The sequence below is a fragment of the Myotis lucifugus genome, unplaced genomic scaffold (genome assembly GCF_000147115.1).
Source record: "Myotis lucifugus unplaced genomic scaffold, Myoluc2.0 scaffold_5, whole genome shotgun sequence".
NCBI classification, from domain to species: Eukaryota; Metazoa; Chordata; class Mammalia; order Chiroptera; family Vespertilionidae; genus Myotis; species Myotis lucifugus.
This window is the reverse complement of record NW_005871053.1, coordinates 18,300,621-18,326,217: the sequence shown is the minus strand read 5'-3', so window position 1 is coordinate 18,326,217 and position 25,597 is coordinate 18,300,621. Positions and strand designations below refer to the sequence as shown.

General features: G+C 38.8%; 1 protein-coding gene and 1 pseudogene across 9 annotated transcripts in view; one reads left to right on the top strand and one right to left on the bottom strand.

The window, feature by feature from the left end:
- Positions 1–25,597, top strand: part of TANK (TRAF family member associated NFKB activator) — a 97,037-nt gene that overhangs the window by 22,904 nt on the left and 48,536 nt on the right. For 4 of the 9 annotated variants that reach the window (XM_014446038.2, XM_023745558.1, XM_006083215.3 and 1 more), the window contains exon 2: positions 13,356–13,503. The exons of 2 other annotated variants lie outside the window; for them this stretch is intronic. In XM_014446038.2, coding sequence (XP_014301524.1) covers positions 13,405–13,503 — 99 coding nt within the window. In that variant the 5' untranslated portion in view covers positions 13,356–13,404. Of the gene's footprint in view, positions 1–7,707; positions 7,726–13,355; positions 13,504–25,597 lie in introns of those variants that run through there. 3 more of the 9 variants (XM_023745551.1, XM_023745554.1, XM_023745536.1) reach the window with 2 other exon arrangements.
- Positions 20,383–21,944, bottom strand: LOC102426447 (annotated as a pseudogene).

The window sequence follows — 25,597 nt, the reverse complement described above, 5'->3', positions numbered from 1 at the left end:
GTCACACTCAAATACATGAACTTCAGTGCAAATGTCATTAATGGTAAATCTCTTCCATTCATAGATGAAACCCTTTTATAGACGGATGAGTTGTGGAAATTTTATGGAAACAATATTATTGGAGTGCTATTGTTCTGGGCCATCTGCCAACATATCAAAATACCTTTAAAAAAATCATCTACCTTAGCAACTGCTATTTTTGTTTTCACATTCTATATACTTCTTCTGGAACAATTAAAAACGCAGATTACTGTGAAACAAAAGGACACTATGAAAGCCTGTTTCCCTACCTTGGTGCATATTTGTGTAGTGTTTTATGGAGTACAGTGATTTCCCAGTTATAACTAGACACTCCTATGGCAGTGATTCTAAATCTGTGTCACTTCTGCTCCCCCCCCCCCCCCCACCACTACCACCAAATATGATCCAAGAAGTCTTGGACACTGTTTGCTGATCATTGGTGGTGGTGGTGGTGGTGGTGGTGGTGTGTGTGTGTGTGTGTTTTAACTACCCTTGATGATTCTAATGTATTGACAGGTTGGAAACCTATATCCTGCAGCATGCTCTACCCCTACCTACTAAACTGGGGCATATGAGGGAACTGAGGTCCACAGAAAGGTTAAATGACTTGCTCATTCTTACCTATCAATAAGCATGTCCAGACTCGACATGTATTCTCTATGCCAACTCTGACTTTATCTTTGGTTGACGAGGCTATTTAAATTTGATTGTAATCTATAAATTATCTTAATAGAGAAATTATTACACAATATGTGGTCTCATCTAAAAATTGTTTGGAATCTTTATTTTATAGTATCTTTTTTTATTTTTTCCAGATACAAAAGGAAGTGAAATAGCAAACCAAAAATCTTATTAAACTTCCCTACAACAGTGTTAGGATTTACTATGTCTGAATATTCATATTTGAGAAAAAATTGGTGTGGCCCTGAAAAGAGTGGAAACTTGGGTGATTTGGGCACAAATACAGGTTTGAAAGGTTGGTTTGTCAGGCCATGCAAAGATGTTTGGTTCCTATCTCAGGAGTATTCAGCAGTTGGAGTGTGTTGCATGGTGTAAAAATAGTATGTCTGGTTTTAAACTTTTATCATATTAATACATTTAAAGTCACACCCTAAACATCTTGGGAATGACTGAAAATGTAGATCTGGAGATCTCTGTAATCTTATTATTTTCTTACTGGAGTTCTCACAATTACGTCTAATAAAACAAGTTGTGACTTGCAAGCATTTGCCCAACAGTCTGTAGGTGTCCCTGGGGAAATTAAAAGCCGGAATATGAAGAGCTGTAGAGTCCCGTGCCAGTGGATAAGAGCACAGAGTACAGCTTTATAATTATGTGGGCTTTTGCCTGTTCCCATTTATCATTGGTAATATTCTCAAGGCTAAATGACTGCTCAGCAATTTAAACTGTAATTTAAGAGAAAACAGGCCTTTTTGTGAAAAGGTCCTCTGTCTGTCTCCTGAAATTTAACTCTTTTTAAAGAACAGTTCTCTCCTTTTATAATGGTTTTGTTTTTTTTACAGTAAATATCTCAAGAGATGCTGGAGAGGCCCCTAATCTGTTGATTCATGAGATTAATTGCCTCTTTTTCTTTATGAATCTGGTGCATCCTGTGACATCTCTTACATTATTGTCTTCTATTTGGGAGACCTTTTTCAGATAACTTGAAGGTTTGTTTTTTTCCCCAAACTTTTTTGGTTAAGACCAGAGCATAGGTACAATGTTGTCCTACTCTTGTTAAAGATCATTAGTAATACTATTTTATTGTCATGAATTTGGTAGAGTGGAAAATAAAGACTTAAGAAAAATCACACACTCAGACATGCTACAAGAGTTGCTTTGTGTGTTATTTAATAGTATGTAAGGGTTAACAGAACAAAGCATTAGATAACACTTCTACCTATTTGGCTAATAGTCTCTTTACATAAGACAACAGACTTCTACTAAAATGCCTTTCTATTTTATGCATTACCTAGTTTTCCTTCTGACATTATATAGATAATAAGTGGGTCTATTCTCTTTTGGTTTATACTTGGGAGAAAAAAGTATACATCTTATGACATAAAGTGGTACAATAATGCATATTGCTTCTTTCTCTCTCCACTGTTTTCAAAAACTTAGGGTTTTTTTGCCCGGCTTGTGTGGCTCAGTGGTTGAGCGTGGACCCATGCACCAGGAAGTCGCCAGTTCAATTCCTGGTCAGGGCACATGCCCGGGTTTCAGGCTCAATCCCCAGTAGAGGGTGTGCAGGAGGCAGCCGATTGATAGTTCTCATCTTTCTTTCCCTCTCCCTTCCTCTCTCTGAAATCAATAAAAACAAATTTTTTTTAATTAGTTTTTTTTCCTGCAATAGAAAAAAGATTTTGGTCTGGTTAACTGTATCAAAGAACACTGGACATTCAAATCAGTACTTAAAGAATGTAAGCAGGAGGGAAGGCATAGTTAGTCTTTATTTCTTCCTCTAGATTTTTATATCACTTAGTAGCTACATTTTTCCTGCCTATTGTTAATTATGTCTCTTCAAGCACTTTTGTCCAAAATTGAATACCTTTCCCCCCAAAATTTTTGTTCCTGTCTCTCTGTGTCTGGCTATCAGCCCTGTCTTGTCTGCCTAGTATTTTTTAAAATTATTATTATTGTCTAAAGTTTTACATATGTCTTCTTTTTCCCCAATTGACCCACCTCCCTCCCCAGCAATTCCCACCCCAGGCAAGCCCCCACCATCCCAGTGTCTGTGTCCATTGGTTATGCTAATATGCATGCATACAAGTCCTTTGGTTGCTCTCTAACCCCCCCTCCCCTACCATTTGTCTTTGGATCTATTCTTGTTCATCAAATTATGTTGATCATTATATCCCACATATGAGTGAGATCATGTGATATTTATCTTTCTCCGACTTGTCTGCCTAGTATTTTGAAAATTATGGCTGATGAACCATCTTCAACAGTATCACCTGGGTTACTGTGCTTATTAAAATGTAGATTTCAGGGCCCTATCCCAGGTAACTGATTCTGAATTGTAGGGACCTGAATGCTTCCGCCTTGTCTAGATCTGATTGGCCAACTAATCCTGTTGATTTTACCTTTGAAATAAGTATCTCTTTAATCCATCCACCTTCCATTTTCCCTGCTCTATTCAAGCCCTCATCTTCCACCCAGAATAGAGCAAGTTTCCTATGGATATTCCGATTTTGTCTTCCTCAGTTTTATATTCCATGCTGGTGTTCAGTTTACCTTTGTAAAACATGTGCATCTCCTACTTGTAAATCCTTCATTTCTCCTTAATGTCAGCAGGTTAAAGTCTAAATTTCTTAAAGTCTAAATTTCAAGGTCTACTACAATCTGGTCATAACTGAGTCTGCTGCATATAGTTTATGCAGTTAGTGCACTCTGCATCTCTAGGGGATACTATTCCAGTATGAATGCTGCCCCTAGGGTTTTTGTAATGCGGCACAATCTTAGATGGTGGCCCTGATTATCCTGTCTGAACTTCCTCTCATCCGCACATCTGCTACACTTCCATAAGTAGAATACCTCCAGTCCCTAAATGCACTATAGTAAAGACTACTCAGGACCTCTGCTCTTTCAGAGTGCATGTTCTTCCCTCTCATTCTCTACTTATTGAAATCCTTCTCATATTCAGGGCCCAGTCTAATTGTTAGATCCTCTGTGAAGCCCAACAGTTCTCTTTTTCTTTTTGCTCTTTTGAGGTGAAATTTACATACAATTAAATGCACAAATCTTGAGTGAACTATTGGGCGAGTTCCTACATATACTTCTACATGTGCCTCCCAGAACCCTATTAAGCTATGTTCATACCTTTTTACACATTTATAATTGACTGCTGATATGATTAATCATTTTCATGTGTGTCTGCCTTAAGAAATTATAAGCTCTAATTAGAAGGGGGAAAAGGCAAGGATTACCTACTGTGTGTTCAGCACTGAACCAGTCTTGAATATTGTACCAATTAGGGAACAGCTCAGCTCCTCTCTTAAGAGATCCCCAAACACAGTGGCTTAGACAGAAATTTTATTTCATTCACATATTCCAATTCAAAGTAGAAGATACCTAGAGCTGATCTGGCAGCCCCAGAGTGTCAAGAACCTAAGCATCTTCATCCTTGTTGTTCTACCATCTGTTTTGTTTAACCATCCCTGAAGTGTTGCCCTCACCACAGGGTCTGGTTGACTCACCACAACATTTCATCCAGCTAGACAAGTGAGAAAGGTAAAAAGGAGAGCTCATCTTGGAAATTACATTTACTTTCTGATGACCAGAACATGGTCACATGACCATACAAGCTAAAAATCAAGAATAATAAAAGAGAATGGATATGAGGAACAAATAACATATGTTTCATATATGGTCTCTTTTAATCTTCATAATAACCCTACAAACTGTATGTGGTAAGAAAACATAAGTGGAGAGCAGGGCAAGACTGAAGAAAGAGGCTCACCACTCCAGTTTATTAATACAGTTTATTATGCAAAATTTACAAAGGAGGCATGTCTTGGAAAGCTGCAAGATGAAATGGATTCCCATGCTACTTGGCAGGCATCAAAGAATTATACAGGGTGAGGAGGTGGGAATGGGGATGGAGGAGGAATAGTCAGGAGTATTAGTACATTAATGCTACCAGGTCAGGACAACAACCTGCTCCAGGAACCAGCACATAGCAGACCAGGGAGTGGTACTGATTTATGTCAGAATGAACATCAGTTATGATTAGACAATCTCTAAGGGGAGTTTACGGAAAGCAACCTCCATTCTGGCAGTAGTCCAACCTACGGGGCAGACAGCAATAACATCATGAAACAGTCTCTCCATAGGCTAGAAAATTGCAGATCTGAGATCTGAATCCAAAGCCTATACTTTTTTTCATTCTACCTAGTAAAATGTTAGGAGGGAATTTATAAATGTTATTAAATAGTCATTAATTTTCATAGTTTTATATCACATATTTTCATAGTATAGTATTATCTCTTTACTTCGAGGATATCCTATGTACTTGCTTCTCACCATCTTGAAATGAAAGCCATATCAACCATTTTGTAACCAAGGCCTAGTTTATAATACAATTTGAAACAAAATGGCTACTCTTTTTAAATCTATGGTGTCATTTATGAGGAAAAATAAATCATCATATTTGCCAAGGAAAAGTTCCTATTTTGTATTTCTTTGGAAATGCTATATAATAATAAAGTTGAAGGAGATTATATTATTTAACCCCTTAATTTTGAAATCAAGGAAAATTGAGGTCCAAAGAAGATAAAGGATTTGTTCTTTATTTTATTTCCACTCTTGTGTTTCAAGGATCATGGGAAAAGCACTAGCCTAATCAATCATTTCTATGAGTAACCATTATTGTTATACTTAAAAATTGTCTTAACCAGACCAGGAAAATCAAGCTAAACAATGCATATAATCCTTATTTGGTTTAGTGAAGAATGGATATTATCTAACACTAAAACATCTTTATAGGTATCTGGAAACTGTTTTACAAAGGATGACTGCTGTTTGATAATCAAAAGGAATTGGTGAGCCTGGCCGGTGTGGCTCAATAGTTGAGCGTTGACCCAAGAATTGGGAGGTCGCCAGCTGATTCCTGGTCAGGGCACATGCCTGGATTGTGGGCTCAATCCCCAGTAGGGGGTGTGCAGGAGGCAACCAATTAATGATTCTCTCTCATCATTGATGTTTCTCTCTCTCTCTCCTTCCCTCTCTCTGAAATCAATTTAAAAAAAACACACATTTTTAAAAGGAATAGGTGAGGTCATTTCTACCCATAATTAAAAACCCGATCCAAATGCCACTACCTCCAAAACATTTCCTAAACCTTATAAATAGACTAGTGTCCCGGTGCATGGATTCGTACACATTGAAAAGAAATTAATTAGGAGAAATATTTTAATATCGCTATTTGCCCTTTCTCTATAATGGATATGTCAACCAAATTCACAATCGACAATGACAGATCAAAACACACGCGTGTGATTGGCACCAGTGAGAGCTTTGTATGTATCGTGCATGCATGAGTCAACTTAGCTTTTTATATATCTAGATGAACTTGCTTAATTAGACCTGCTAAACTTTTTCCAGCCCAGTGAAGCACCCCAACTTCTCTTTCAGGTAATTGTCAGCAACACAGCAGTAAATATCAACACAAAGCAGATTATTATTATTATAGATCACTCAGGGAGAACAAAGGATAAAATATTTAACTGTAGCAGTGTTTGACTATATTCTGCACAGTGAGAAAACCTGAAGTAATTTTCAAGGTCCACCATTTCTTCTTTTCAGTCGGGTCAAGTTTCTAAACTTTCTAAATCTCTGTTTTCCATCTAATGAAAAGAAAATAGAATTCTACCGAGCTTCCTATCTACCTACTCCAGGACCTCTGTGAGCATCAAATGAGATGAGGCATGGGAAAACGCTTCACAAACATTTGATTGAACTGTAAAATGTTTGCACCTCACTATAAAGCAAGTCGTGTTCCTGGGCTGAAGAAATTCCAAGGAGGCTAGTTGCTAGGGAGAGGAAGCCAGGCATTGCTATGTGATGTCATTGCCCGGCACCCACAGCCACCGTTTCCGGGCTGGGCTGGGCTGTGGGCTGCATCTTGTGCCATGGGGTCTTGGCAGCGTTGGCTGCGATTTGGTGGGGTGTTGCTCCGGGGTGGTGGTGAGGCCTGTGTCCCACTTCGGGGAAGCTGAGTGTTGGTTTGTGGGGGCTAAGTCCGTGGTGCCATTTATTTTTAAATGGCCAGTGAGCATCAAGGCAGCTCCTGCATTGAGCATCTGTGCCCTGGTGGTCAGCGTGTGTCATAGCTACCAGTCGGACAGACAGACACTTAGCCTTTTATTTATTTTTTTATATATATATATATATATATATATATATAGATAGATAGATAGATAGATAGATGTGACCACTTTCCTCTCCAAATGCTATAGCCTTTGGCTATCTCAGGGTAGTCATATATATATATGTTTTAAGTTGCAGCTAGTGGTGCCTTCATGAGAATAGGTTCCATGTCTGTTTTGTTCTCACTGCATCAGTAGTGCCCAACAAAGCTCTGATCGTAGTTGATACTCAGTAAATGTTGTATTGAATGAACATCCACCATGGCACTCTGGGAGAATGCTGTGCAGCAGGTTTGAATGAAAATCTTTGAACTAAGAATTTGTAACTGTAGGCAAGTATTTTAATTGCACGGAGCCTTATCAGTGGAAATATGAATAATAGGACATGATGACTTGGTGAAAAAACTTTGTGAAAGGAATTCAACTCTTAAGGTAGTGCCATCTCTGAAGCCCCTTGCTGCACCCGACAGAGTGCTTTACATGTCGTAAACAAGCAAATACTTTAGTTTTTTTATAATTGAATTCAATAGTAATGGGATGTATTTTATTAAAATAAAAAACTGGCCCTAGCAGTTGGCAAACTTTTGATGGAGTTGGGCAACTTTACCAAGGGAAGATAAAATTATCTCCCTTGTACAGGCTGCCTCCCCTAGCCTAGGACAGTTTCGTTATTGAACCAAGGATCAGTGAAGGAGGAAGCAACTTGCTGCCCAGGGATTATCTTGGTACTTCCTCCTGGGTGGCACGTGCTGTACCTGGGAAGCAGAATAGGAACTTATGCCCCCCATTTTCCTTCTGGCAGGAACCAACCAGGGGAAAAAAGGAACTCCTGATGGAGGTGAGTGGGTAGAAACTACCCTGGCCTCTGGAGAATTGGGGAAGAGAGAGCACTTTTCTTAGTGTGTGATGGAAAGAAACCAGCAAATCAGGCCCAGAAATAAAGAAATTACTATGGAAGGCTTTCCTAAAAATATATTTAAAAGAGTGAAACCATAAGTAGAAGAGTGTTTCCAAGACAGAGGTTGCTCTAGCTTGGACTTTCTGGGCTTGGGGAGTGAGAATTGGGTTTGAGCATGTTTCCCTAGAGTCTGTGCAGGAGACATGCCAAAATGTAATTGAAATGTGACTGCTTCTTAAATTGTGAAATAAAATTTACATTTAATAAATGCTTTAAAAAATAGAGGAACAAGTGGCTTTAAAGTTCAAGGTGTTAATATTTGAAAACTATCCAATTTAATTAGCTGGGTCCCAGAGACTGATTTCTTTTTCTCTGGTCAGTGTCACTGATCTAACACCCAATTCTCTTCTTGGTTGTGAGATAGGAATTAAATGTATCATTTATTTAGTTGTATTGACCTGAATCATATCTACCCAGCATACATTCTTATTTCAGGAAATAGAATGCATCCATGTGGAATTTACTCAGTAACTCAGTGACATTTGTATGATCTAATTCAAGGACCTGAATTTTTAAAACAAGAATGCACCTTCTTGATGGAACAGACATGCATTTTTAGACTTGCAGACTCGAGAATTGTAGAACAAAGTAGTTTCTTAGAAATCGATTCCAACATCTTTTTTATATTAGAGAGAAAAGAACTTGGGTACAAAAAGATTTAGTGGCCCTAAACTAAGGTCAGAGGTCAGATAGTGATAGAACAAAACAAGAAACTAGATGAGTTCCCAATTCAGGGCTCTTGTTTGTCCCAGATTTTAAAATACAGGTGAAGCCTTGGCCAGTGTGGCTCGATTGAGTGTCATCCCATTTACCAAAAAGGTCTCGGGTTCAGTTCCCGGTCAGGGCACATAATCAGGTTGTGGGTTTAATCTCTGGTCAGATGCATCCTGCATACAGGAGGCAACCAATCGAAGTTTCTCTCTCTCTTTCCCTCCCTCTCCCTTCCTCTCTCTGCAAAATCAATTTTTAAAAAAACATTTAAATATCTATATGGATGAGATTTACATTGGCAATTTGTACTGACATGTACGGCTTCTTAAGACAGTGATAAAATAACTTAAAACCTCTAATTTCTACATTAGCATATGCAGTATATTATACTCCCTGTAGCTACCTAACCTATATATTTCTTTTCCTGATTGTATGCTTATTTGTAATCTCTTGTGTAAGCTGCCTTAAATCCTCCTTTGATTGATTTAGTATATAAATAAAGTATTCAAAGTGATACATTGTATTAATACTACTAATTACTTGTGTTTCCATCATGTCTATGGCATGTCAGAAATCCTGGCAATGTTGATTATTCTAACAGTATTTCATCTTTTCCATCTATCAGAGGTAGGAGTAGAAACAAACTTCCTGAGTGGAATGTTTAAAGAGATTACCATTCTTTTAATTTCTTCAGAAAGTAATGACACTGTGGTCCTCATAATAAAAACCTTGAAATTGTTTTTATTAAGCCTGAAAATTGACCTAGGAATGTATTTATTATCTTAAAATGAAAGACTGTCCAATAAGATTGAAATGTTATCTAGGTATTTAAAAGAGCATTGTGATTAATGTTCATCTATTTTTTGACAAAGGTGCCAAGGCCATTCAGTGGAAAAAAGAGAACTTTTTTTTTAATATATTTTATTGATTCTTTACAGAGAGGAAGGGAGAGAGATATAGAGTTAGAAACATCGATGAGAGAGAAACATCGATCAGCTGCCTCCTGCACACCCCCCACTGGGGATGTGCCCGCAACCAAGGTACATGCCCTTGACCGGAATCGAACCTGGGACCTTTCAGTCCGCAGGCCGACGCTCTATCCACTGAGCCAAACCGGTTAGGGCAAGAGGAACTTTTTAACAAATAGTGCTAGGACAGTTGAATAGCCACATGCAAAAGAAGGAATCTGGACATCTACCTCACACCATATACAGATCAACTCAATATGGATCAAAGATCTAAAGCTAAAATTATGAAATTATTAAAAGGAAACATAGGTGATAGTCTGTATGACCTTGGATTAGGCAGTGGTTTCTTAGATATGACACAAAAAGCACAAGCAACAAAAGAAGAAAAATAGATAAATTGAACATCAAAATTTAAAACTTTGCATATCAAAGGATACTGTCAAGGAAATGAAAAGGCAATCTAAACAATGGAAGAGAATATTTACAAATTATATATATCCACATATGTACATATATATGTGTGTATATATTACATATATAATGTATAGATAATACATAAGATATAATATATATACATATACATATATATGATAAGTCTCTAGTTTTCAGAATATATAAAGAACTCTTACAAGTCAGCATTAGAAAGATAACCCAGTTAAAAAGTGGTCAAAGGACTTCACTAGACGTTTCTCCAAAGAAGATATGCAAATGACCAGTAGACAGTTGGAAAAATGCTTAACATCTTTAGGGAAATGCAAATCAAAGCTATGGTGAGGTACCACTTAACATATAATTTTATATGCACTAGGATGCATATAATTTTTAAATGGACAATAAAGGTTGGTGAAGATGTGAAGAAATTGAAACTGTTGTACTTTGCTAGTGGAAATATAAAATGATACAGCTTCTTTGGAAACAGTTTTGGCAGTTCCTTGAGAAGTTAAACAGAATTTCCATCTGACCCAGCAATTTTTCACCTTGGTATATATCTAAGAGAATTGAAAACATGTTCACACAAGTATGGAAACAACCTAAATGCCCATTAATTGAAGAACGACTAAACAAAATGTGTATATATGCAGTGGAATATTATTCAGGCATAAAAAGCAATAAAGAACTATTACTTGCTAAAGCATGGATAAACCCTGGAAATTTTATGCCATGTGAAAAATGCCAGATACAAAGACCATATATTGTATGATTCCATTTATATGAAATGTCCAAAATAGTCAAATGTATAGCATTAGAAAGCCGATCAGTGGTTACCAGGGATGGAGGGAGAGAGAATTGGGACTGCTAATAGGTACAGTGTTTCTTTATGTGGTGACAAAAATGTTCTGGAATCATAATGGTGATGATTGTACAACATAGGGAATACACTAAAAAACAAAAAAGTACACTTTACAATGGTGCGTTTTATATTATATGAATTATACCTTAATGTAAAATACTAAATTAAAAGCATTATGTACCCAAAGATAAAATGAAAGACATTATGAAAGATTAGAAACTGATATTGTGAAGAATTTCCGATTGTAAAGAAGCTAAAAATGGGCAAAGGACTTAAATAGACACTTTTCAAAAGTGGACATACAGAAGGACAAGAGACATATGAAAACATGCTCAGAGTCACTAATCATCCAAGAGATGCAAATCAAAACAACAGTGAGGTGCCGGAGGCGGGTCCATCCTTGCTGCTTGACGCAGTCGCTGCAGGAAAGAGGCATCTGCACAGCATGTGTTTCAGTGGACCTGGCGTATGTAGCATACTGTTTTTAATATGTTTGCTCCCTTTAGCGCCATGTGTTTTAACCAAGGTCACCTCTCCGAGAAAGGTTGTTTCCCCAGGTGGGGATCTTTCCCTGAGGTTAGGGAGGGGATACAACCCCTTAATTAAGTGCCAGGCGGGTAATTAAGCTACATGGTCTTTACTCCCTGGAATGGAGATGAGAAACACCTTAACCCTTGTAATAGAAATTGACAGGATTAAAATCGGCTGGTATAAATACGGATGTAATAAGACAATAAACGTCAGATCCTCATCAGTTCCTAACCAGAACTCCGACCAGAACTTTGGCTGGAGATCCTGGCTGTAGGTCCTGACTAGGCTGCTGACCAACTGAAGGCTGTCTTCGTGTCATTCCTTCTTCGCCGACTCCGTCCACACCTTTGGGGACCCCTGGACCTGCTGGGATTGGACCCCAGCAGTGAGGTACCGCTCACACCTGTCAGAATGGCTATCATCAACAGATCAACAAATAACAAGTGCTGTCAAGGATGTGGAGGAAAAGGAACTCTGCTGGTGGGAATGCAGACTGGTGCAGCCACTGTGGAAAACAGTGTGGAGTTTCCTCAAAAAATTAAAAATGGAACTCCCATTTGACCCAGTAATCCCACTTCTAGGAATATATCCCAAGAAATCAGAAATGCCAATCAGAAAGAATATATGCACCCCTATGTTGTCCATTTCTATAAAGTATTAATAACAAAAATTACAATAGCTAAGATTTGGAAACTGCCTAAGTGCCCATCAGCAGATGAGTGGATTAAAAAACTGGTACATCTACACAATGGAATACTACACTACTGTAAAAAAGAAAGAACTCTTACGATTTGCAACAGCATGGATGGACCGGGAGAGCATTATGCTAAGCAAAATAAGCCAGTCGGAGAAAAATAAACATCACATGATCTCATTCATTTGTGGAATATAATGAACAACATAAACTGATGAACAAAAATAGACCCAGAGACATAAAATCATTGAACAGATCATCAAACCTCAGAGGGAAGGCTTGGGGGATGGGGGTAAGAGATCAACCAAAGGACTTGTATGCATGCATATAAACATAACCAATGGACACAGACAGTAGGGGGGTGAGGGCATGTGCTGGGGACGTGGGAGCGGCCGGGGAGAAGTCAATGGGGGGAAAAGGAGACATGTAATACTTTAAACAAAGAATTTAAATTAAAAAAAGAAGAAGCTAAATAATTTGGTACTCCCAATACCTCCTATAACTGATAGAGAACTTTGTCTACTCTGTGGCCTTCAGAGGGTTAAAAGAAAGGTCCTGTGGTATGGTTTTTACAGCTGGACAGGAGGAATTATTGGATGGCTCTCTGCTCAGAGCTAAGGTATGTGGTTAGAGATGTTATGCAAATTGAGATGATAAAACCAAATTACTTCCACTGAGTAAATCACCTGTAGTTCAGAAACAGCAGGGAAGTTGGAAAACTAATATGGAGTGGGGGCAGTACTTGAAGGAACGTGATTTTTCTTTTTAAATACACAATCCAACAGCAGTTCTCCCTAGATTTTGTGCTAAAATAAGAGCATTTTCACACATCTTAATTGCTCTGTGATAACAACAGTGTGAACTTCATCCACAAACATTTATTGTGTATTTAATTTTGCTCTAATTTCAGTGTAGCGAGAAATCACCTTGTAAGTGGGAGTAACTGTCCATTTAGTAAAAAGAAATCTCTTCCCATGTTGTTAATTCTGTTATGCATTTCTATAAAGTATTAATAACAAAATGGCCTTTTATATTTCTCCATTTTTAGGTTGCACTTTACTATTTTCAAAGTAGCATCTTTATGAACTGGAACCATGCTTGCCTCTTAAACATTAGTAAAGAATATTTTTAAAAATGTAGAAGTTAAGTATTTCTTATTAGGATTTAAGATGAGACTTTTATGCCTTTATAAACCTTTATAGTACTTGATGCTATAATGTTCATGATAGACCATATAGAACTGTCTTTAAAGACGCATTTTTAAAATGAGATTTATCTAACTTAATAGCGATAAATTGTTCTGGTTATTTTCCAGACCTGTCATTTACTCCATCCTTTATAGTGATGCTACAGGACAGAGAGGAATGGATAAAAACATTGGTGAGCAACTCAATAAAGCTTATGAAGCCTACCGACAGGCATGCATGGATAGAGATTCTGCAGTAAAAGAACTACAGCAAAAGGTATATGGTTTTGGTTTTCAAAGTTATTTATCCTGGTAAATGGAATTTGAGAGTCTTTTGCTATTGAAAAAATACTATATTGTTAGAAACTGTCTTGAAGAACTATAAGTACTGAAACATGGGGATATATTAATGGATATAATCTGAGATTTTTATGTGACCTGTGGGAAGAGTTCATTTGAAGGTGATTGTATAAAGAAAATATCACAAATGGTCTTTCATAATTTCTTTTTCAATTACAATTGACATTCAATATTTTATATTAGTTTCATAGTTTTTACTTAAAATCACGAACTGAAAGAAGTATCACTGTCTTAGTTTTGTGTTTTGTTTTGTTTTTATATATTTTTATTGATTTCAGAGATCAAGGGAGAGGGAGAGATAGTAACATCAGTGATGACAGAGAATCATTGATTGGCTGCCTCCTGCATCCCCCACACTGAAGATTGAGCCCTCAACCCAGGCATGTGCCCTGATCGGGAATGGAACCATGACCTCATTGTTCATAGGTTAGTGCTCAACCACTGAGCCACGCTGGCCGGGCATGTTTTGTTTTATTTTTACATTGTTATTTGGCAAGCAGGAAGACAGTAAAAATTTTTAAATATCCTAGAACTAATTTGTTATTAATTTATAATAGTCTTCCATCTTTAACTATAACAGAAAAATAGACTATCTCAGTGAAATATTTAAGGACTTACCAGAAGTTTCAGCTTTGTAAAATTACCTCTATACACAGTATACTATAAGGTGATCCTATGATTCCTAAAAGAAGTTGTGAAGGTATATTATGGCTCAGTGATTAATATGACTAAGTAGTTTGTACTCTATTCTTATTCAGTCAGAATTTACTGAAGGATTAATATATGCTTTAGAAAAGTCTAGTATATAGTTATATAAAAGACTGTGGGATAGAAGATAGGATAGAGAACAATATGGAATTCAGCTCAACAAACATATCAGTGCTAAGCAATGTTCTAAGAGCCAGGAATTTAAAAGTAAGTGGCAACCATTAAGTTGAACTTTATGTACTTTTAATATATAATTATGTTATACTTCAGTTTTTAAAAGAAAAAATGAATGACATCCATTTCAAGCAATCAAAATAAGGAGTTAAATTAAGTATTAGGAATGAATTGGAAAAGAGATCTAAGATTTATGTAGGAAATAAAGAATGGAAAGCAGGTGACACCTGAATGCAGGCTACTTCTAAGGGTGACAGCCTGGATTCTAGAATGATAACCAAATATCTGGAATAGAAACTGGGTTAATGGTGGTGCTGATAACTGAAACCAATAATGAGAGGAAGTGCAGATTTGGAGATAGAGAAATATGATGTCTAATTCGGTTTTAGTTGTTAGGTTTAGTTATCTATGGGGCGTGCAGGTGGAGTGTTTAGTAGACGTTTGCAAATACGGATCTAGAAGCCTGTGTAGAGTTCTGATTTGGAGATTGTAGATGCAGAGTATAGAATAACAGGTTTGCCCTAGCCGGCTTGGCTCAGTGGATAGAGCGTTGATCTGCGGACTGAAGGGTCAAGGGTTCGATTCTGGTCAAAGGCATATGCCTGGGTTGCGGGCTCCATCCCCAGTAGGGCGCGTGCAGGAGGCAACCGATCAATGATTCTCATCATTGATGATTCTCTCTCTCCCTCTCCCTTCCTCTCTGAAATCAATAAAAATATAAAAAATAAATAAAATAGAATAACAGGTTTTATTATAGCCTTGAATGTGGATAACATTTCTTAATTAGAATGTATAGGGTAAGGAAATGGTTAAAGGACCAAATGGTAAGAGGAAGGAAATGAGGCCAACCCATTGGTCAGGAATAGGTTAAGGAATTTACTATGAACAAGAGGAGAAACATCTATTCCTCTGGGTACTGGAGGGAACAAAAGGGAAAAAAATAGCTGCAAATGAAAATAAGTTTGCATATCGGAGGTGGTGGTGGCCAGAAATTAGAAGGGTTATCATGTATCACTTATATGTAAAATCTAAAAAGTCAGACTTATAAAAAACATTTAAATGGTGGTAACCAGGGGATGGCGTGGGGGAGGGAAATAAGATTGATGGTGTTTAAGGTACAAACATGTGGCAAATAAGGATACAAACAAGTAGTAAATAAGACAGAGATCTAATGAACAATAAAATGAATATAGACAATAACATTTTACTATAATTATGTAATGTGATAACACTACAATGTTTATTATATTATAATATACTAGAGGCCCGGTGCACGAAATTTGTGCACGGGGCTGGGGGGAGGTTCCTCAGCCCAGCCTGCACCCTCTCCAATCCGGGACCCCTCAGGGGATGTCTGATTGCCTCTCGCAATCCCGGACCGCTGGCTCCTAACCTCTCGCCTGCCTGCCTGATCGCCCCTAACCCCTCTGCCTGCCTGCCTGACCACCCCTAACCACCTCTGCCTGCCTGCCTGATCGCCCCTAACTGCTCCCCTGCTGGCCTGATTGCCCCTAACCGCCTCTGTCTCGCCCTGCACCCGGGACCCAGGATTCCCTCCTCCGGCCAGTCGCAGGCACCCAGGACCTGGGCTTTTCTCCCTCTGGCTGACTGCAGGCACCCAGGACCCGGGCCGGCTTCTCCCGTGCCGGCCACAGCTGCAGGGGACCGTGGGCAGGCGGCTTCGCCTGCGCCATAGCCACAGGCACCTGGGACTGTGAGGCGGGGGCTTGTCCCTCTCCCGGGCCGCAGCCTGGCTGGTCCCCATTCCTCTCTCACGAGTTCATTTGTGCCTGGCTGGTCCCCATTCCTCTCTCTCGAGCTCATTTGTGCCTGGCTGGTCCCCATTCCTCTCTCCCCAGTGTTGAGTGTCTGAGCCGTTACTGCGTGATGGTGTGAGGATGTGATGACCATTTGCATATTAGTTCTTTATTATATAGGATACATATATCAAAATAACATGCTATATACCTTAAACTTACGCAGTGTCATATATCAGATTTATTCAGTAAATTCATCTGAACCTTCAGCAAATCATAATCTTTTCGCTGGTAGAGAGTCTTGGCTCAGTGCTGATGAAAAGGAAATATGTATGAAGCACAATAAAGCAAAGTGCAATAAAACAAAGTATGCCTGTAACACAAAGAAATAAGAGTTCTGACATTGGGTTTTATACTTTAAATCTCATTTATTTTTAACTTTTTCTAAAACATGTGAAAACACATACTTTCTTTTGACATTTCTTGGGATTTTATTTTATGAAACATTTATTGTTTTTGAACTTACAGAATCAAAAGTACCAAATGTAAATCACTAGCTTCTCCTCATGTATCTACTCCCAGAAATGACATTGAAATTTAAAGTAAAGCAAGCTAGTTATTTCTCACTTATAGTCCTTAGTAACAAGTTCTCAAACTTCTATCTATAATAATAAAAGTGTAATATGCTAATTAGACTGGACATTCTTCCAGACGACCTTCCGGATGAAGCTGGGGCTGTGAGGGAAGCCTGGGTTCCGGGTGCCTGCCGGCAGCCAGAGGGAAGCCAGTGCCAGCAGCTGGGGGAAGGAAGGCGTACTCTTGCACGAATTTTGTGCATCAGGCCTCTAGTCTATATTATAAAAACCCAGTGGCCCTAACGCCGTAACGACCAAAGACAGGTCACCAGGAAGCTGTGTGCGCGGCAAGGTGCACGTGGGTGGGCAGGGCTGCATGTGTGATGAGGCACGCGTGGGTGGGCGGAGCTGAGTGCGTGGCAAGATGTGCACGGGTGGGTGGGACCGTGTGCACGCGGTGAGGTGCGCACGGGTGGGCGGAGCTGCGTGCGCAGCGAGGCACACACGGGCAGGCCGAAACTTGACTCTGGGTCCCGCAGCACGGTGGGACTTGACTCTGGGTCTCGCGGCACGGCGGGACTTGGGGAAGTCCCACAGCACAACGGGGTTTGGGGTCCCAGGTCTCACGCGATTCCTCGCGGGTCTGGGTCTCGTGTGACTTCGCACACTGGGTCACTAGTATGAAGATAAGATCAAAGGCTCTGAAGTCAGACCTAAGTTTTAAATACCATTTTGAGCACTTCCAAGATTTTTAGCCTGGATGAATGGAAGATTGATGCAGCCACAGAAGTAGAGAATGCTGATTTTAGTATAGGAAATTATTTTATTTGGCTTGGATATTTTGAGTTCACATGTTGGATCAAGAGCCAGGGGAAGATGATCAGCAGGCATTTGAAATATGGATCTTTGGAATAAGGTACCAGTTGGAAATACAACTTTGGAAGTTGTCTTTATAGAGATGATATTTGAAGTGACAGGAGAAAGAGGTACCCAGGAGAAAGAGAATAAGAAAAGCAACAGGACAACCTTGGAAAAGTTGCATACCAGCAAATTGGATAACCTTGATCAAATGGACAAATGGCTAAAAACATTCAAGCTACCAAGACTAAATCATGAAAAATAAAAAATCTAAGAGATTGAAACAGTTATCAAAAAATTCCCAACAAAGAAAATCCAGGACCCAGATGCTTCATTGATGAATTCTACCAAACCTTCAAATAAGAATTAACACCAATCCTTTTTAAATTCTCCAAAAAAAAATTGATTAGGATAGAACACTTTCTAACTCATTCTTTGAGGCCAGCATTACCCTGATACCAAAGCCAGATAAAAACAGTACAAGAGAACTAAACTAATATCCTTTACAGATGTCGAGTAAAAATCCTCAACAAAATACTAGGAAATCTAATTCAGCAGCATATATTACAAACATTACACACCTTGACCAAATCAGATTTATTCCTGTAATGCAAGATGGTTAACATACAAAATCAGTCAAGGTAATACCATCTATAATAATAAAAGCGTAATATGCTAGTTAGACCGGACAGCGGAACGACCTTCTGGACGTCATTCCCGACTACCTTTACGGATGAAGCCTGGGCTGCAAGGGCCAACGCAAGCTGCCGCGGCTTTGAGGGCCAAGCCCCTTGCATGAATTTCGTGCATCTGGCCTCTAGTCTTAACAAAATGTTTGGATGAACAAAATGCTATATATACATACAATGGAATATTATTCAGCCTTTAAAGGAAAGAAATCTGACACATGGTACAACATAGATGAACCTTTAAGATATTATGTTAAGTGAAATAAGACTCACAACAAAAGATGATTCTACTTTTATAAGATACCTAGAGTAGTCTAATTCATAGAGACAGAAATAGGGTGGTTTCTAGAGCCTGGGGGAGGAGAATGGAGAGTTAGTGTTTAACAGGTACAGAATTTCATTTGGGAAAGATGAAAAAGTTATGGAGATGGATAGTGGTGATGGTTGCACAACAATGTGGGTATATTTAATGCCACAGAACTGTACACTTAGAACTGGTTACAATGGCAAATTTTATGTTGTATATATTTTACCACAACCTTTAAAAAATCTATTACAAAAAAAATACAAGTGGTGTAATCTAGATTTCCTTACTAGTTGTTTTATTGCTGTCCATCTGTCATTCATTAGTTTGAACAGGCTTTTACCATTTAGCTGTTCACACACCAAGCCAGTCCTTGTCACAGTGTTTCTTCTAGTTCACTGCAATTTAAGACTGTGAGGCCCCTCTTTGAGAAGTCAATGTGCTACATCCATTCAAGAATATTCTGTCAAGCAGATGCATTTGAGTATTTCAAATTAATAAGGGAGACAAAGACAAGGCAGGTAAGTGATTTTTAAAATATTATTATAAAAGCAGCACATGCTTATTGATAAAAATGCAAATAATTCAAGATATACAGAATATAAAGTAATGGTCCTCTTTCTCACTCCTCAGGGGTAACCATTGTTAGTAAATTGATATAAATCCTTCTAGAATATGTGAATCAGTTTTATCAAAAATAGGTTCATGCCAATCTGAAAAAGGTTTTAAGTTTTTTTTTAATATTTTTATCTTCATTGTCATCATCACTAAGATTTAGTGAGGCCTATGTTTGTCAGAGTGCTTTACAATCATCAAATTTAATCATCACACAAATCTTATAAGGAAATATTTTCATTTTTCAGATGAGGAAAATTAAGTGCAGAGAGGTGAAATTACTTGACCACAAGCACATAACTACATAACTAATAAGTAGTAAAGCTAGTAGTACTTGGATTTGAAAAAATCTGCTTGACCACAGATTTCATTTTTATAATTTATTTGCCTAAAATTGATAGTCTTTCATGTTCATACATATTGAGCTACTTCATTTCATTTCATAACTGACTGTATCTCTTGTATTACCTCTTCCTTTAAACACTATTTTTTTTAACATTCCAGCATCATGTTTGATTTTTCTCATACCCTCTTGAGCCCCACTTCCTCAGTCTCTCTTGTTAGGTTTCTCTATCGCCAGGCCTCTAAATATTAGAGTTTTTCAAGGCCTTATGTGCTTTTTTTTTTTTTTTTAAGGTTTGTAATGATACAGATTTAATAAACAGAGTAAATTTATCTATCAGATAAATCTATTACACCTGATAATTACAGACTATACATTGTTTTCAACTATACTTGAAGGACTCATAAAACCTGGCCACATATGAGATCTATCAATTGAGAGTGAAATCCATTGTAACAGAATCTTCCCACAAGAGTGGTTTAATCCAGTTTGGAGCTTTTTTTTTTTTTTTTTCATGTTACATGAAGTCCAGAAACAAGCAACCCAGGGTTGGTACAGCCAAATACTATTGTATGTCCTTGCTGTATAATCAGTAGCCTATGACTGCCATCCTTTTGGTTTATTTCAAGGTTGCTCCCTGTATAAGGTAAGCTGAGAGTTGTGCCTAAAGGCTTTCACCATTGGTCACAATGAGGTTTCTCTCCAGTGTGAGTTCTAGATTAAGGAATGAGGTGTAAAGGACCACTTACAGCTAGCCTGTAGTCATTTCATTCTTAAAGTTTTTGCTCAATATGTATTCGCTTGTGCATTATAAGGTTAGTGCTGGTGCTAAATGCTTTCCACAATGAATACATTTATAGGGCTTTTCTCCTGTGTGAGTTCTCACATGTACCCGCAGGCAAGAGGAATTCCTAAAGGCCTTCCCACATTCTTTACATTCATAGGTTTTCTCTCTAGTGTGCATTCCCTTGTGCACAATAAGATAAGAGCCCGTGCTGAAGGATTTTCCATATTGATCACACTCATAAGGTTTCTCTCCAGTGTGAGAGCGTCGATGTTTCTTAAGGGATGACTGATCAATAAAGGCTTTCCCACAGTCGCTGCATTCATAGGGCTTCTCTCCAGTGTGGGTTCTTATATGTTTTTGGAGGGAGGAAGGAACAGTGAAAGCCTTGCCACATTTCTTACAGTCATAGGGTTTCTCTCCAGTGTGAGTTCTTTTGTGCACATTAAGATGAGAGCTCTGGCTGAAGAATTTTCCACAATGATTACATTCATAAGGCTTCTCTCCACTGTGTGATCTCACATGTTTCTTAAGGGAAGGGTGAAAAATGAATATTTTCCCACAGTCACTACATTCATAGGTTTCTCTGCAGTGTGAAGTCTCGCACATTTCTGAAGGGACAAGGGGCCAGTAAAAACCTTCCCATGTTTATCACATTTTGAGCTTCCCTCCTCAGTATATGAAATTTTGTGCACCCTAAGGGAAGGTCTTTGTCCATAGTCACTGCATTCGCAGAGTTTCTCTCCAACAGGGTTTTGTACTTGTCCGTTTTTATGCCATTAGAAGTTTTTTCCTCAGGAACATTCTGCATAGGAATTGCATGTTTTGATTTAAGTTGAGTAGCCCAGCCTGAAACTGAACAGGCCCCTTGGAGAATTCTTCTCTTCCCTGGCCTCAGTGCTTCCTGTCCCACTTCAGTGATCAGACTGTATTTGCAGAGATATCCTGCCACGGAGGCCAGGTTCCTAAAGTTCTCCATCATCACATCTCTGTACAGGATTTTTTGAGCAGAGTTCAGGAGTGCCCACTCCTGCTGGGAGAAGTCCACTGCCACTTCCTCAAAGGTCACCAAGTCCTGTGACCAAGATGTCAGCAATCCTGCACCCATTCTTCCCTTTCTGTGTCTCCCTCCTCACCTGGCAGAGTTCTGAGCAAGCAGAGCTGAGAATAATGTGTCAGGCATCCAGTGATAATCTTTTCCCCTTTGGACTTCTCTTCATGAAGACAGAAAAAGTCATAAGGAGAAAGATCAATGGCCAGCATCCTCTGAGTCTGACAGAGGAACCTGCCTGAACACTTCTTGCTCCCAAAGTCTCTTTAAGAGAGTATGTTTCAAACTCAGTTCCTCTTGATTAAGTAGTAATGGGAAGTCTTGCCTCAGACCTTCAATCGTTAGGCAGCAGGCATTAGTCATCAAACTGCAATAACGGACACCCCTGGTGGGAACAATTCCACGGAGGGCGCACCGGGACCGACAGAAGTGCCAGGCTGCTGGGGACAGGGCACCCTGAGGCCGAAGTCAGCGATGCGAAGGATGGAGATAATTTTCCTTCTGAGGAAAGGGCACAAAAGGCGATTGACTTGGAGGCTTTTGTAAAGGGGAGAAGGCTGACCCGCCCGCCCGCAGCTGCTGTGGGGACCCCGCAGGCCGAGCCCCTCCGAGGGGGAATCGCCCCGGAGCACCCCCCGAAGGGCCTGGTCAGAACGCGCAAGGCGAGCCCCGTGTGACCCCGCCTACCCTTACCTCCCCTTATGTGTGTTTTACTTTATAGTCTTATATAAGCTATCGCATCTTTTCCTGTGGCTTCAGATACCTATAAGAATGACTCCCACATTTATCTTACTCCAGACCTGCCCTCTGAGCTCTAGACTCATATATCTCATTTCCATTTGGAAGGCACATTAAATTGATGTCAGACCTGAACTTATATATCCATTCTTTTTTCTCACTTACACCATTTCAAAGGAGTGAAGAGTTTTATAAGTTGCCTTTTTATGTATCCTAAATTACCTCACAAGTTTTAAAGGATGATCCCTCATACTACTATTGATCATCAAGTATATTTACATTCCCTGACCCCTAAATACTGTTTTTCTCTTTTCTATCCCAGATTTTCCATTGTTGTGCCTAGACAGTCCTGCCACTATGCCTTTAAATTGTTTGTCTTAGAACCTCCTGTCTAAGTGTCTAGTAAATTGTTACATACTTTAAATTTATATGTAAATCCTCTTAGCCCTACAATGTCAGCATTGTGAGCCCATTTTCAGATGAAACTGATACTCAATAAAGTTAGTTTTTCAACCTAAGTGGCAGAATCTATACCGAAACTAGGTTTATGTGACTCTAAACTTCATATTCAGTATAATAACCTGGGTAAATCATAGCCCGTTTCAGGCTTTCAAACTGTTTTCTTCCTCTTGCTATGACCCTAATATAGTCTCCTCTTTTCTTGGATGAATTCTTATTTTGTGATCTATACATCTCTTACCAAAAAAGGGTAGAATATAAAGCTGTTAATATTTCTTTCATTCGTCCTAAAAACAATTTAGGATGTGCCAGGCACATAATAAATGCCTGGGATTCAAAAATAAATAAAACATAGAGCATGCACTTAAAGCAGTGGTTCTCAACCTTCTGGCCCTTTAAATACAGTTCCTCATGTTGTGACCCAACCATAAAATTATTTTCGTTGCTACTTCATAACTGTAATGTTGCTACTGTTATGAATCGTAATGTAAATATCTGATATGCAGGATGGTCTTAGGCGTCCCCTGTGAAAGGGTCATTCGACCGCCAAAGGGGTTGCGACCCACAGGTTGAGAACCGCTGACTTAAAGGGTTCACTGTCTAATATTGCTTATTCTTCTTTTTTCTTTGTGTAAGCATTCATATGTATCTGCACTAAGAGGTTTTCTGACTTACAAAAAAGAGGAATGTTTAAATCACAATAGCCCCTGACATAGACAATTCTAATACACTTACAGAATAAGAGAAGAGACTATTACATAGGGCAGTGATAGAGTTGGCTTGGCCTCTGAATTAGTTATTGTAGAGGATAAGCTGTTGTTACGGAGAGACCAAGAAATATTGTGGCTAAATCAGATAGAAGTTTGGTGTATCTACACGATGGAATACTACGCTGCTGTAAAACGGAAGGAACTCCTACCATTGCAACAGCATGGATGGACCTGGAGAGCATTATGCTAAGTGAAATAAGTCAGTCAGAGAAATGTAAATATCACATGATCTCACTCATTTGTGGAATATAATGAACAGCATAAACTGATGAACAAATACAGATCCAGGGACAGAGAAGCATCGATCAGACCATCAAACCTCAGAGGGAAGATAGGGGAGAGTGGGGGTAAGGGGGAGAGATCAACCAAAGGACTTGTATGCATGCATATAAGCCTAACCAATGGACACAGACACCAGGGGGGTGAGGGCATGAGCCGGGCGGGGGGGGGGGGGGGGCAATGGGGGAATAAGGACACATATGTAATACCTTAATCAATAAAGAAAATATGAAGTTTATTTCTTGCTCAGATAACAATCCAGAGTTGAGTAACCAGGGCTGGTAGGCAGGTTGAGAATCCTTAAAATGTGGTTTGTGTCTCTGGAATCACAGTGGCTGCTCTATATGTTACTATTACCTGCCAGTGTGCTTGGGGGTCAGGGGGTGAGAAAGAAAGAGATGGTCCAGAATTTGTACAGGTTGCTTCTGTTCACATGCTGTTAGTTAGCACCTAGTTACGTGGTCACACCTCGTAGTGGGGAAGGCTGGTAAATATATTCCCTAGCTGGATGACCATATGCCAAGATAATAGTTTATATTACTAAAAAAGAGAATGAGAATGTATATGGGGAAATAATTAGCAGTTTTGCCACACATCTTATGGCTGACTAAGCTAAATTTGCCTGGAGAGTTTCCAATATCACAGGATTCCATAATGTGGAATTAAATATGTAGTAAGTTTTATTAAGTTACTCGCTTGTCCATTTCTGCCACTGTTCTATGGTAGAAAACAAATATATTTAATAGTTAAGTACCTTCTATTTTTTAACCAACTTTCTAAGAGAAGAATCAGTAATAAAGTAATAAAAACATCTGAAAATTTTAACACTGCCATTTAAAAGTCAGATTACCATATTCACATATGATTACGTTACAGAAAACTTTCTATAACTGATCTGCTTGTTCCAGGACCCTTTGTATTATGCAATCAGAAAATATAACTCTCCTTGTTAAGAAGAAAAATATAGAATAAAGTGACTTTGTCTTTTCCTGCCCAGTTCTTGATTAAAAGAGAAAAATCAACGTCTTATAGAAAGAAAGAAATCATAATTCTAAGATAGTTCAGGTGCTGTGCTATAAATTGATTTTTCTTTGTACTGATAAGAAAGGTGAAAGATACTAACCAGTGAGTTCGCAGTGGTCGGCAAACTGCGGCTCGCGAGCCACATGCAGTTCTTTGGCCCCTTGAGTGTGGCTCTTCCACAAAATACCGACTTCTGCGCATGGGCCACGAAGTTTCAATCGCACTGTACGTGCGCACCCGCACGTGGTATTTTGTGGAAGAGCCACACTCAAGGGGCCAAAGAGCCACGTGTGGCTCACGAGCCGCAGTTTGCCGACCACTGGTCTAAGGTAAAGACCTCAAATAAGACTAAATTTGACTATGCTCTTTTTATCTTAAATTACAGATCCAAAACTGTTTTTCTGACAATGTAAATTCTTAAGGACTATCTTCTCAGATTATTTTTCTCTAGAGCTGGTCTTGGCCCATCTGAAATGTTATCTTGGCCAGAAGGCTTATGTTACCTCTAAAAGTTTGTAAAACGTGTTTTAAAAGGATTGCATGAAAGCATAAAATGCCTTTATTGTAGGTACTATTTTATTTTTTTAATGTCTTTACTTTTACTTAAGATGTAAATTATCTCATTGTTTACCACCCTTTTTTTTCCCTTCTGTGTTCCCAAAAAACATATTTCTCTGTGTAAAGTATTGGTGGGAACAGAGCAGTTCGTTTTATATGTTTTTTCTACTGAAACTACTGATACTAGAATAAGGGTGCTTCTGGCTGTTTCTAATCAAAGCCTCACTTCTTCTATTTTACTGTTAGTACTTTGCCATAGACTCATTTGTACCTATCAGAATTTAAAATGTATCCTTTATTCCAGGTTTTTATTTCCAGAAATATGT